The following is a 14,488-nucleotide window of genomic DNA, read 5'->3' as shown; positions in this document are numbered from 1 at the left end:
AGTTAAGCTTACCGATTTCCTTGTAGTTACTCTTCCAACATTGCAAAATAGCGTAGAGTCCTTATTCAGCACCACATTTTGTGCTGAAAGGGCTACCAACACTCAAAACTAAAAAACAAAACCCCCACCATATAAATCTAAATATATTTGGTCAGCTACCTTACCCCTTCTTTACCTCTGCAAAAATGACACAATGAGTTCATTAACCCCAGGTGCAGTGAATTCCCTGTGCTTTCTACAGTCTCTTGTTTGGACTTCAGAGTGGGTACCTGCTGCTTAGTCTAATTAGTTTCAAAGGGAATGTCGAGTCATTTCTCAAGAGTTTACTTTGACCCAAAACCTCTGATAAGAGAGTATCAAGGAGAAAAAATAAGAAGTTATTGTAGAGTTGAATAGCATTTTTGTTACACTACCTTGTGGAAACAATGCAGATGAGGGAATCGTCCTCAGATGATTTCTCTATTTTTGATATGACATTTGCATGAAGTTGTCATTCTTGTGAAGAGTGAGACTTGTTTCCATAGCTAACTTCCTCAGCCTTCATCAACCACCTGACTCTTTCCTTGTTCCCAGCAAAACCGGCAAAATGAGTTGGAGCTGTGGGAAGTTTCTTATGAAGCAAAAAAGAAGTGAAAACACTATTTCAGGGCTATTCTTAAATGTTTCAGTATTTTTCTGGGCTTTTTCAGTTCTTTCAAAGCTGTGTTATTTGACCAAAACCACATTATCCAACAAAAAAAATCCAATATCCAATCCAACATCTGTGTCTTAACAGAATAAGCTGTGACATTAACCAGAGAGTGGGGTTTCCCTGAGATTGAGAGGAAGTTGGTCATGCTGCAGAGTTACTCCTCTGTTTCGCTGATTGCTGAGGTGTCATTCTGTTGCATTTGGCTCTGAAGAATGGAGTACAGCTTAGTTCTTTAATTGCTGCCTTTTCTTCAGGCGTGCTCATAGCTTTCCTCCTTATAAAGGACTATTTGCAAGCATCGTAAATACAGTAAATAGAAAATATGGCGGTGTAGTAAAAAATAGTAAACATATTCTGTGCAGAAATAGGTCACAATTTTTTTCAGACTCCTCTTTGAAATGAAACATAATAACAGGAAAAAATATTTTTAATATATTTTAGTATGTCTAGAAAGTAAACATGAAAATACAAACACTGCAGCCATTCTGCAGCTGAAACTATATTCTCTGTCAAACTGTTTTTAATGAAGTGTAAATTACTTTAATATATCTCGCAGCCTGTCTACATAAAACTTCTAGTGAATTGAAATAACAGTCACTTCACTTCTATTTTACATTCAGAAATGTATTTTCTCTCAGATAATTTGTATTCAATACAGGTAAAACAAGGCAAGCAATATTTGGTTCCAAGTGATGTTTTAAGTTTTCTTAAAACATTTGCTGTGTTTCAGTAACGCTCTTCTGTTTTTTCTTTGTTTTGTCCTAACATTATTTGGCTTTGCAAATCTTTAAATAATGTGCGTATTTCTAAAATAAAACTTCTCAGTTGATGGCAAGAAAGACTTGCTGGATTATCATCCCTTCTTCCTCACTGCCTGCAAATGGGAATGCTGGCTGCCCACTGGGTCAGCATCCAGCTCGGTCCTCTGTCCCTGGCAGTCCTTCCACAAAGCAGAACAGAGCTCCCATGTCCCCTCAGCAAATCTCCACCCTCGCTAATGCTGTGAGAGGAAGGAGGTAGAGGGGCTGTGGGTGCACAAAAGCCGACAAGTTACTTTTCATCATGGGGTTTTGCTGGTGAGGACTGGCAGGCGGGAGCAGCCTCTTCCAACCACCTGAATGGCACAAAGGATGAGTGAAATGGAGGGAGGAGAGAGTGAGTTGGCCATCTCCCAGCCACGCTCCATCTTCCTTCTCTTCTCTCCATCTGCTACTGCAGACTAATACAATTAACCCTGTAACTCAGCTGGCATAGCATAAAATAATAGTTGGAGCAGATTAGACCAGAGGTTCCTCTGGGAGAATAGCCTGCCTTTGATAGGGCTTAAAAGCAGGTATATGAGGGAGAACAGAGAGAACATGCTTTGATAATTCCTCCTTAATGTGCTCTCCATTTCCATGCATTTTCAGTTCAATGAATTCCTCTTCCATCAATCTATTCAGTCTCTACTTAAACACATACAAATTTTCAGCATCTGCAATGTCCTGTGGCATGTATTTCAACAACCTGTTCCATGAAGAAGTCCCTCTGTCTGTCTAAAGCCCCTCCTTTTTTGTAATAGCAATCTCTAATAATAATTTCTAATAATTTCTTGATTCCTTTTCTGATAGTTTCTACTAAATTTTTTATTTGCCTTTTTTAATTGCTGCTGGGTAGCAAGCTTATCTTTTGAGGTATATATTGTAGCCTCCAGCATCTCACTCCTCTGATCACTAATGATCAGTCTAAAGCCCATCTTTGTTTGTTATTTTTTTCCAATATGCGTCACTCTGGGCTGTGTTGTCCTAACCCCTCTTTCAGGACTTGTAACTACTTACTCATCTTTGCAAGGATCATGGCTGCTGGGTTTGCCTTAAAGCCTTTGGTGGGGGTCTTTGTCAAAAGCCTTTTGGAAATGAAAGTAGGCTTTATCAAAAGGGCCATATTTATCTGTGCTTGTTGATCCTTTCAGGACTTGCAGTAAGTTTTGAAACAGGGTCTCCCTTAACAGCAGCCCTGTGATTCTTTTCCATCCAGACATATTTATCCATGTGCCCACTAATTCTCCTCCTTATTGTAATTGTTACTAACTTCCCTGGTACAGGCATACTAGTTAATAAATCCCCAGTTCTCTCGTGGTACTCTTTTTTTTTTTTAAATTATGTTTGCCCTTTTTTTAGTCCTCTAAAGCAGCCATAAACAATATGGTATACACTGATGTTAACTCAGAAAATTCATCACTGAGTTCTCTTAGGCCCTTTGGACAAATACTGTGTGATCCTGCTGACTTGTTACTGTAAGAAGCAAATACTCTTCTGTGTATTTTATGATCTCAATTAGAGACATCCTTTGATGAGAATTGAAAAAAAGGAAAACTAAAAGTATATCCTGAGAGTTCAGAGTTTAAATCTGGCAGTGATGAATGCTGGTGGCTTGAAGATGGCTGCTTATGCCTTGGAGAGGCATACTCTTCGCTGGATAAAAATCTGGCTGTACGGCCAGGCCCAAAGAGTTGTGGTGAATGGAGTGAAATCCGGTTGGCGGCCAGTCACAAGTGGTGTTCCCCAGGGCTCAGTTTTGGGACGATCTTGTTTAATATCTTTATCGATGATCTGGATGAGGGGATCGAGTGCTCCCTCAGCAAGTTTGCAGACGACACCAAGTTGGGAGGGAGTGTTGATCTGCTGGAGGGTCGGAAGGCTCTGCAGAGGGATCTGGACAGGCTGGATGGATGGGCCGAGGCCAATTGTATGAGGTTCAACAAGGCCCAGTGCTGTGTCCTGCACTTTGGTCACAACAGCCCCTTGCAAAGAGGCTTGGGGACAAGTGGCTGGAAAGCTGCCCTGCAGAAAAGGACCTGGGGGTGTTGATTGACAGCCGGCTGAATATGGGCCAGCAGTGTGCCCAGGTGGCCAAGAAGGCCAACGGCATCCTGGCCTGTATCAGAAACAGTGTGGCCAGCAGGAGTAGGGAGGTGATCATGCCTCTGTACTCGGCGCTGGTGAGGCCGCACCTCGAATCCTGTGTTCAGTTTTGGGCCCCTCACTACAAAAAGGACATTGAGGTGCTGGAGCGTGTCCAGAGAAGGGCGACGAAGCTGGTGAGGGGTCTGGAGCACAAGTCTGATGAGGAGCGGCTGAGGGAACTGGGGTTGTTTAGTCTGGAGAAAAGGAGGCTGAGGGGAGACCTCATCGCTCTCTGAAAGGAGTTCATAGTGAGGTGGGTGTCGGTCTGCTCTCCCAAGTAACAAGTGACAGAGCAAAAGGAAATGGCCTCAGGTTGCACCGGGGAGGTTTAGATTGGTTATTTGGAAAAATTTCTTCACCGAAAGGGTTATCGAGCACTGGAACAGGCTGCCCAGAGAAGTGGTAGAGTCGCTATCCCTGGAGGTATTTAAAAGACATATAGATGTGGCGCTTAGGGACATGGTTTAGTGGTGGACTTGGTAGTGTTAGGTTTATGTTTGGACCTGATGATCTTAAGGGTCTTTTCCAACCTAAATGGTTCTGTGATTCTATGATTCTAAGAAAGGGTTATCACATACTAAGAAGACAGGAACATGTGCTAAACCCCGATACTTAGAGGAACAGTCTTAGGACTGAAGAAACACTTGCAAATTTGGAAAATCTAGAACTGATATTTTCAGTACCAGCTTTATTTGCCTTAAAGTAGAGTATATATTTATGATAGTCTTTAATTACCTGATCAGGCACTGTTTCAGGTTTTCTGCTTCTTTTTCCCACCTGACCTCCTCATCAGTGCACAAGGATCAGCATAGGAGGAGAGCAGCATCTGACTGTGCGAGAAACCAAAAAACCTACTGGTTTCCAAACTTACCAGCTGTCGTAGTCTGCAACCTGAATGTTGGGGGGTTTTTTCATCACAGCGTATTTGTATTTAGTTCCTTTAAGCTTTCAGAAAACAGTACTGCAAGTTTAAACCTCTTTTGCTTTACCTATTGTTGTATTGTGGATTGTAAATAAATACAGTTGCTTTTTTCCAAACCTTCTTCTCCTGTACTCCTGAGAAGACTTATCCAACCATAACTACTTAATTTCTTTACCATCCTAGATGTGTATTTTCTGGATCTACTGACTGATATATGTATATTATTGTCTAAGGTATTCCTGCACCTGTTTGTTATCAGCAGCATTATTGTCATGGTCTTAATTACTTGTTAATTGTCCATGTTCTTAGTGGTCCATTGACTGTTAAAAAACACTTCAATTCAGCCATTTTAAAATCAACATTTATTTTGGTGTCTTTCTTTGTCATTAATTGATCTGCGTACTCTTTGCACTATGTTTTCCTGTTACTTATTTTTAAAAGCCTTTCTTGTTCCTACTAGCTTTTTTTAATACCATTAACTCATCCTGCCCTTCTGCTTCTTTTCCTTTTGCTCCGTTGATTTCTTCATTTCTCATCCAGCTTTGTCTTAACCTCCAATGCTTTGAGCAGTGTCTCGGGAAATTATAGTGACTGCTTCCTTTCATTTTTATTTTTCAAAGGAACTGTAGTCTGTTGCACTTTGTTTCTAATCTTTCAAGGGTTAGTCTCCTATTTTGCTGCAGAGAGATTCACTCTTTGCTCCCACTACATTATGTTCCCAGTTTTCGTAAAAAAATTCAATACTGTATTTTTCACATCAAATGGGTTATATTTGTACACTTAGCCTCAAGTCAATCCGCTCTGCACTTAGTAGTTAAATACTAGTTGGAACTGTAAATGTGTCATTAACTAGCTTTCTAACTAAAGTACTCGCTACCTTAAAACTTACTTGGTAGTATTTTTAATCAAAATGAGTAAAGTGATTTAAATTTAGGTTAGGTAAGGCTTAAGTAAAAACTTTAATAGCTTAGAGACACTGTCATTAATTTCTGCATACATGTTTTCAGTGATGATCCAGCAGTCATTTAACCTATTGGACTTCCCTTCCACCTAGTTAATTTATCCTCTGTGTAGCTTAAGAATGCTATAATACATGGATTTGTCACTCAGGAGATACCTGGTGAGTTTTAAGCTCACTGGAAGTAAAACAAATTGATCTGAAAGTTGGTGCAGGAATTTTTCTACTATTCTCCGGTCTTGAGGTTCAGAGGTGCAATTCCCCTCTGCGCTTTTTTTATTTTTACATTTTTGTGACTGTACATTAACTTTCAGATAGTAACTTCTGGATCTTTGTTGGAAGTATTTTAGCATGTAATACCTACAGTCAATATCTTGTTCCTATTCAAGCTCTACCGTGTAGATGGCACTCTTACTGTTGACTTCCCTTTGATACGCAGCCTGGGAGAGTTAGCTAGCTGGTACTTTATATGGAGCATCACGTCTGTGTCGTTGCATGTGTGTTTGCATGCTTGTACCTTTATACAGAGTTTTAAGCATGGTTAATAACCTCTTCCTGTTCTTACAGAACTGCCCATCAGTGAATGTTTCTGGTAGTAATGAAAAGTGGAGAGTCCTTACTACGACAACTTAAGTGAAAACTTATTTAGAAATAATTCTTGTTGATAACCTATAACAACATCCTCAGTGAGGAAAGGAGTGAGTTTTTTCATAGTTCTTCACAATGGGTAACATTATTGTATCTGCTCTTACTTTAAAAAAAGGAAAGCTTGCTCTTGGAAGTCTGGTTCCTTTGCCTACTTGGTTTTTAGCTAATGTGTTCTTTTGGTAACCTTTTTATCATTTCATGGGACTGTGTAAAGCAGTTCAGGAAAAGCAGGTTAATAGAAGAATATAGACTCTAAAGTGTTATAAAAGATGTGGGGTTTAGTCCCAGTGGAGACTGACACTCCAGCCTACTTACTGTAGCTGGAATGTATTGATTTTCTTCTCCCCCATTTTAGCTGCACCACTGAATTAGGTATTGTGAAGCATCTTTCCCTGTGAAGAGAGGAAAAACTGTCATGAACTTTTTCACCCTAACGGTACAACATTTCAAACTAAAGCCGTTTGAATGGAAAAGTCTGTAAGGGGACTCTTAAAAACCTTGTAACTCAGCTCCCCACTCTCATTTCTCCCCCTCCAACAGCTGTTCAGCTGTTCCAGCAACCTTGAGAAAGTATGATAGATGATTGTAAAAAATTAATTTTTAAAGCTTTTTTCATTGAGAACAACCACAAAAATAATAATAATGATGATAATAAAAATCTGTGAAAACTATGCGTTCCTGTGGCATGATCTCCTAAGGTTAGCAAAGTGGTCTTGTTCAGGTTTTCAGCAAGATGTTCGGTTACTTTTATAATTGGCTGATGAGTAGGTTTGGACCTAACTAGAATGCCAGTGTTCGATTTCACAGTGTCCTCTGTGAAGATATGTCACCATTTACCCTGGCTTTAGTGACAATTTTCTAAAAAGCAAACTCCTGGGAAATCATTATGCTGTTTATATGTCTCCCTTGTTGGAGAGCATTATCCTGTGATATTTTAGCACTGTTTTCCACTGCATGATGGCATCTAGCTAAGGTTAAGGCAGAACAAGTCCCTTTGCAATTTTGTGACTATATTTTACTTGCTGAAGGAGAAAAGATAACCGACAATTAAGTATTTCAGATGTCACTGAAAGAACATGTGCAACTGATCAATGACATCCTTAGGGAACATGATTTTATGAACCTGATAAGGTAGAAAAATTGAGATTTTTGTGATTTGTGTTACATAATAATAATTGCACCCTTTCGATGAAAAAGACATTTCTGCTGATGTAAACATCAGGCTTTCCCTTGTGGGTTTTTTTTTTTTTCCTGAAGCACAGACTAGTTCATTAAAGTGTGACAGTAACAGATAAACACCCTTTACGATTTTCTAAGAAAATACAACGCTTATACTCTTAGTTCAGCTGAAATCAATGAGTTTGAAAAATGTATTTCTGGAGTCACTTCCCAAATCACTTGCCAGAGGTTGTGTTAGGTGTTCTGCGTTTTTTGAATTTATTTTAGGAAGGAAATACACATGCTGGGTGTTTCTCTTAAATTAATCTACTTAGCACTCTGGGGCCCATATTTGAAACTCATTGCTGTGACCTTCGTAGAATTTGGATGTATTAGATATTCACATTACTAACAAACTCATTGTGAGGTTTTATTTCTTTGAAAATACATATCTTTAAGTTTCTGATTGCAGAGCAAACAATGTAGTAGTCATGTTTACAAGCCAATGATGTCATATATTCACTTGAACAAGGGCTGCAGTTGAGCACATTACATCACAACTTATAGATAGTGGTTTAGAGAATTTACCTGCTGATTCCTTTTCTGCTCAGCTATTATTTAAAGATCTTCAAGTTTGCAAAATATGTATTTCTTACAAGTTTTCAGTCAGAAGTCAAGAATCTATTGTGTTATGGGTTGTTCCAGGTAAATTAAGTCAATTATGAGAACATTTATTTCTGATTTAAGAGTATTTTTTTGAACAACTTAAATAGGAAGTTGAGAATGCTTACATCTTTCTCTGGACATCCACTCTGGGCCACCACCAGAGGCAGGAAATGTAGCTAGACAGACACACCTAATCCAGTGTGGCTGGCGTTTTTTTCTTGTTGTTCCCGGGTTTTTTTCTCTTTTCCTTTGGTTTCTACCATGTATATTAAACAGCTGGATTATGTGCTGGCCCGTTTTTGTATTGAAGCCAATGAAGTCAAGCCAGAAGATAATTTATTCCATTATTAGTACAATTAACTTGTACCTTCATTAATTCTTTAATTCCTTAAAATGTATGTCACATCATTACATTACATCTGTTGAAAATTCCTCCTTTGTTCAATGCCATCATTCCTCCCTTCATAAAACTCTAGAAAAGAAAAAATTCTGGAAATTAAAAAGTCCCAATCAACAGAGGTGGCATCCAAAATACAGTGCAATGCAAAATTGCCTTTGCTTCTCTGCAGATTCTACATTTTCAAGTTTATTGATCACCAAAGCAGAGTTATTGACAGTTAACAAACTACATGGATTAACACACTAAAACAGATGCTATTTGCTTACATCTTTTTTGTGAAATACATATGGTCAGGGCAGGGTTAGCAGGGCTTGGGTTGACTTGATGCATGTTGTGAAAAAAACCTAAAAGGAATAAAATGAGATATTAATCTGGAGTGAGTAGAAGTAGAAACAAATAGGTTTGTTGGGAATTTTCCTTTTATACAGTGATGTATCCTTCTCTTCTTCCCTGACGATCACTGTTCTGTTCAGCAGCCTCAGCAGGCAGCTCAGCTTCTGGCAAAAGCTGTCAGGAGGTGTAAGTATGAGGTTGCACATAAGCATTAGATGCCCTTAAACATCTTTATACAACTTTTTGCAGTTCTTCATTGCATATAATTAGTAAGATGGTTTTATTTGAGCACATCATACGCGTTGTTATGCAGTTCACACACCCTCTGAATATGCATCCACCTTCACCCCTCCTTCTGTGCATAACCTGAATGCAGAACACGATAAATTTTGCAGCAGCGGAGTGCTGATTTTGCATTATGCAAATGAAGTGGCATTTTTTAATGCAGCATCTTCATATAGAGGTGAACTGAAAGGCTTAACACTTGCCAACATTTCAGACCTCCGTGTTCATTATATCCATTAAAATCTGGAACAAAAAAGTTCAAAAGCTGCATTTTTCCGTTCTTTTTTCCAAACTTGTTAGTGATGGCCTCAGCTGTTGAAGAAACGTAGGCTCTGAATTCAGATTTGCAAGTGTAACATAAAGAACTAGTTCTCAAATACCTTTGTTTTGAAATGTGTTTCTCTCTTTAAGTCTATGCACGTTTTATGTAATTTTTACACTAACTGGGTTTTCGTTACGCAAATAACCAAACCATTTGCTATAAAACCTGCTGTAAAATCTAGATGACCTCTAGATGTCTCTTCCAAGCTATTTTTTTTGTGATCCTCTTATCCTCTGCGTACCATTGTGTCTCCCTAGTGATACTGTAATGTAAAAGAATACACATGCAGGAATAAGTTACCTCCTGAATGTAAACAGAGTAATGTTTCTTCCTATCACCAGTCTTGTTTCTTCTCTAGGTTTTCTTTCTCCTAACAGAGGGTGTGAAAATGAACAGGATGAACGTAGATAGCCTCACCTGTACAAGTCGTTTTATTTATAAATTTAGTGAAGTTTCTTCCATGCATGTGTTCACTCTGGATCCAGGCCTTTATGAAGGAAAGCTCTTCAGGGAAGAGCTTGTGGCTTTCATTTGCACGTGAAGTACATATGTTATCAGAACGTATGGCAGTATGAACAATAAATAAATAGGGGCTTAATCTTTCAGGTGAGGCATTGGTTGAATTTATAAACCATTTTGTTTGTCTCGTGAAAATTAAAGATCAACAATTACTTTTGGTCTGCTTCTATGAAACTGTCAGAGATCTGTTGTTTCCTTTAAAAGTCATTCTTTCATGATGAACATGCACCTAAGTATCTCATCTATTCACCTCATATTTTTAACTGTACTTGTAATTAATTTACTGAAAATTTTAAGTCATCTTATCAGTGGAAAAACAAAGGAGGATAGAGTCTGGCCATTATGTCATTGCTGTGGAAGAATGTGGCAGGTCTAGCCAGCAGCTTTTTGGTCAGAGCTTTGTCACGAGGAGTCACAGCACAGATATAAGGAGTACGTTGTAAGCTGATCTGTCAAGCCAAGCAAAGAGTTTCCCTTGTTAGCATTTACCAAGGCATGTATTAATAAAACTGCACAAAGTGGAGACTTCTTTTTTCCACTGATGTGCCAGACAGGAGTCTTCTGTGAGGTGAACACGAAAGCACTGGGCTGTAGCTGCTCTATTTTATGTTTTAAATAAACAGAATTTTATTCACAAATGAGTGTGCCTATAACTTAGTTCCAGAATCAGACATCTCTGCTTGAGAGGCACCTAGCTTGGCACCAGTGATGGCAGGTGAAAAAAGAATGTAGTAGCATAAGCTGAATGTATTTATATGTGATTTATTAAGAACTGTGGTTTTCCTATTGAAAAGAAGCACTCCAAAATAAGTGTAAAAAAAATGGAGAAGAATTGAGAAGTGTTGCAAGTGGGAAATGTTTTTTTTTAGCTTGAATAAAAGTGTGCAATATCTAAAATACTAAAAAATCTTGGGTTTCTATTGTGCCTTTTTTCTTTTTTGACAGACAGTCATTTTAGAAAATGAAGAGCTCCCTAAAATATTTCTTGATTTCCTGAACGTTCGCCATGTACCTACCTTGCCAAAAGCTGAAAGCTGTGGGTAAGCTGTCATTTACTGTAAAATACATGGAGGCCAAAAGGCCCATATCCACTCAGTGCTGATGCAATTCCATTGACTTAAAATGGTCTTGCTGCCAGCTCTAACACTGTAAAATAAATGGGCATTAGGTTCATGTTAAGTATGTTTATGTATCACCAAAAGGTGGTAAAATAAATCCAGTCTGTTCAATGACAGAAGTGAGGTTTAATGTAATATTCTTGGAAAGCAGAGTTGAGTTTAGATGAGAAAAATATGATCTTCTCATAGATCTTGAAGTATCTACTGAAATGAATTTTGTAAGGTATTCATAAACATTCACTAAATTTGCAGAGAAAGCCTCTGCGTGTGTTTTTTGGTCATAGTATCTGGACAAAATAGAAGTTCATTCTGTGATCATTTTATGAGCTCCCTCTGTGTGTTCGAAAATGGGGTCTTTCACCTTTCTGATGACATCTACCCTGATGGCCCCATTGCCCTTCCCCTGGGAAGGGTTCTTGATCAGGGTGGGAGAAGGGAATCTTAGTATGATTATGATGAGTGTCATGACTACAGAAATACCCAAAGCAGTGTAACTGGAAGCTCTGCTACCATCTGCAGCTGTAAGGTTTGTAAGGAGAAGAATTTCTTCTGCTATGCAAGCTGACATAGTTGGCAAGTCCAGCAATGTTACCAGAACTCACTCCCCAGAAAGCTTTGTGGCCCTTTTCCACTTTGGAGGAGGCTGTGTGGATCTGCAGTGGAGAGAAGGCGAGTTGAAAAAAGTGGAGTAATTTTGAGGCCCTCTTACACACGGAGGTGTCTATGGCCCAGGGTGGTCTCCAGAGTGATTCAGAAGCTAACAGACTTATATTTTTCACTTGTAGTTAATGACATCAGCCAATACCCTCAGTGGGGCTGTACCCCATCACTTCATAGATAGAAAGATATGCTTGTGAATCTGTTAGAGTAAAATGGATGCTGTCATTTCCAAGTAGTGGTTCTAAAATGATATGATCTCCCACATTCATTTCATCTTACTGCATTGTGCAGCTACTGACCAGAAAAAAGGTTGCTCACTTTGATGGTTCTTAAAGGATTTGGGGTTTTTTTATTGTAGAGTTCATTTTGTTGTAACCAAAGTTTCCTCTCACTTTACTTGCAGCTCTTTTGATGAAACAGAATCTGAAGAATCAAGGTGAGCTTTATTCCTACTCTTTCTAGGACACCAGATTAATAAACTGCTTGAAATTATTGGCGTTTACTGTATTTGTTTCTTGCAGTTGACAAAATAGCAGTAGTTTAGCATTAAAATTAGATGTGTTTGTTAAATATTATGGCATTTTCATCAGCTGTGCTAGATCCATCCATTTGTAGTGTGAATTGAGCATCCTTACGCTTGCATTGAGAAATTCCTTACAGAACCCTAATAGAATACTGCTAGCTCTGAAATATTTCTGGGAATGTTTTTTACCCATTGACGTGTATTTTTCTTAGCAAGAAGATTTAGCGGGAGGAATTAAGAGGTTTGGGTTCTCCCCTATGCATTTGATAGAGCTTTGTACGTGTCTGGTTGCACTACTTGGCACATGTATATACAGAGCAGAGCGGAGGGGGCTGGCATTGGCTGGGGGAAGATGTCTGTACCGTGACCAGGGTGGGAGACAGCCCTGTGAGGGGTTTCCAAGGACTTTCTCTCCATGGGTGAGGTGTACAGCAACCACTTTGGGGGCTGGAAGAACGTGGTGAAATTGTGAATCTGTTTGGTGGCCTGAAGAGCCTGTAGGCTATGGAGCCTGGTGGTAGGTCATCTTGTAGCCTGCATTACACCAAGTACCAGGGAGTAGAGAGGTCTCAAAGCCAGCTGCAAGTTTCCCCTCCTGGATGCAGCCCCTTCACCTCCAACTTCACGTTGACAGTTTCACTGTGTGCTTGAGGAGCGGCAAGCTTTGCTCCCAGGAGATGGAGCCTGCCCTTTTTGGGCAGCGCTGGTGTGCAGAAACGCACCAGCATGGCTCCTGTGCGGCTCGACCACCTCACTTAATCAAAGCTAGTTTGTAGAATATTCTGTTTGCTGTCCCTTGATACTGACATCCCTGTTCTTGACCTTTCCAGCAAACTGTCCCACCAGCCTGTGCTGCTGTTCCTAAGGGATCCATATGTCTTGCCTAAAGCCAACGGTAATCAAACCTGTCATCTGCTAACAGCGCTTTACTGATCGGACCCTGCACCGCATAAACCACATTATTATTAATACCGGCCTAGTCAAATGACACTGGTCCAAAATCTAATAACCTGCCAATAAAAGGGTAGTTCTTGTGTAAGAAACCATTAAAACACTAAGTGGGGTGGGTGATTTATAAAAGTGTGGAATTTTCTCCCCCAGTTGTTCTCTCAGACAAACCTACCGAGAATTCAAATCAAAAGACAAAGAACATCATTGCTTTGCTTTTCTTGTTGTTGACCCTTTGGGCTGTTTTGCCTGAAGGATTAGAACTTAGAGGCCCAGTCCTTTGTAAGTGCTTTTTCCCTAAATACCAGTCGATCTACTGCAAGCATGTTTGTATTTCCATTTGGATTATTACTATTTCTTATCGTTTATAACCTCTAGAGCTCTTTATGTTAGCCTTCATCTCTTAATACATGGTTCAAAAGAGTGTTCGAAATAGCTTGTTACAAACCCTTTTTCTCTTTTTTCTTTTAATAAAAAGTTATTTGCATTATTAATTCAGAGAACTTACCCTCAGTCTTAAATTAAATGTGTGCAGGAAAAAAAATACCATTTTTATTAGTGTGTTGCTCCTGGTTTTGTCATTTTACATGTTTGAACTGTTACTTCTACTAAACTTTGTATTAAAAATGTAATACACTTTCAAGGGAGAATTTTCTCCCAGACCTGCAAATTAAGGTTGGGTTTTTTTTTGTGGCATTTTGTTTGATTTTACAAAATGCTGTGTTGAAAGCAAGAGTCAGGTTCTTGAGCTGCTTGAGCTGCCTTGAAAATCATGACATTTGTAAGAGTAAATTTAGGAAAGAACACTTGTTTGCTTATAGTTTCTCAGCCAATTATGAAGTGTACTTCCTTGATTTTCTCAAGATTTATATAAATACATGAAGGGAGGGTGTAAAGAAGATAAAGCCAGGCTATTTTTAGTGGTGCCCAGTGGCAGGACAAGAACACCAGGAACATCAGGAAACACTTCGACGTTCTGAGGGTGACTTAGCACTGGCACAGGTTGTCCACAATGGTGGTGGAGTCTCCATCCTTGGAGATACTCAGAAGCTGTCTAAACGTGGCCCTGGGCAACTGGCTGTAGGTGTCCATGCTTGAGCAGGGGCTTGGACCAGATGACCACCAGTCATCTCCTCCAGCTGCAACCATTCTGTGATTGTGTTGTTTTTTCAAGCTGTTTTTCAAAATGATAGGGACTAGGCTCATGTATTTTGAGAGGGTCAAATAGTTTCTCTTGCAGGCACTCTAGCTAGTAGCGTGGTCCAACAGTATTGACCCTATGGAGTCTTAAAGAACTTGAAGTTGTAGTTCTACAGTGAAACAGCAAGTGCAGAGGTCCTGTGTGACCAAGGTCCACACTGGAAGACACATTACGGGGTCATTTAGTTTTTA

General features: G+C 39.4%; 1 protein-coding gene across 1 annotated transcript in view; it reads left to right on the top strand.

Annotated features, from left to right (window-relative positions):
* Positions 1-14,488, top strand: part of SNX24 (sorting nexin 24) — a 96,042-nt gene that overhangs the window by 77,779 nt on the left and 3,775 nt on the right. The window contains exons 4-6 of the mRNA XM_059833927.1: positions 10,793-10,887; positions 12,029-12,061; positions 12,979-13,043. Coding sequence (XP_059689910.1) covers positions 10,793-10,887; positions 12,029-12,061; positions 12,979-13,043 — 193 coding nt within the window. The remainder of the gene's footprint in view (positions 1-10,792; positions 10,888-12,028; positions 12,062-12,978; positions 13,044-14,488) is intronic.

Source organism: Gavia stellata, chromosome Z (assembly GCF_030936135.1).
Source record: "Gavia stellata isolate bGavSte3 chromosome Z, bGavSte3.hap2, whole genome shotgun sequence".
NCBI lineage: Eukaryota > Metazoa > Chordata > Aves > Gaviiformes > Gaviidae > Gavia > Gavia stellata.
This window is presented reverse-complemented; position numbering and strand designations above follow the sequence as displayed.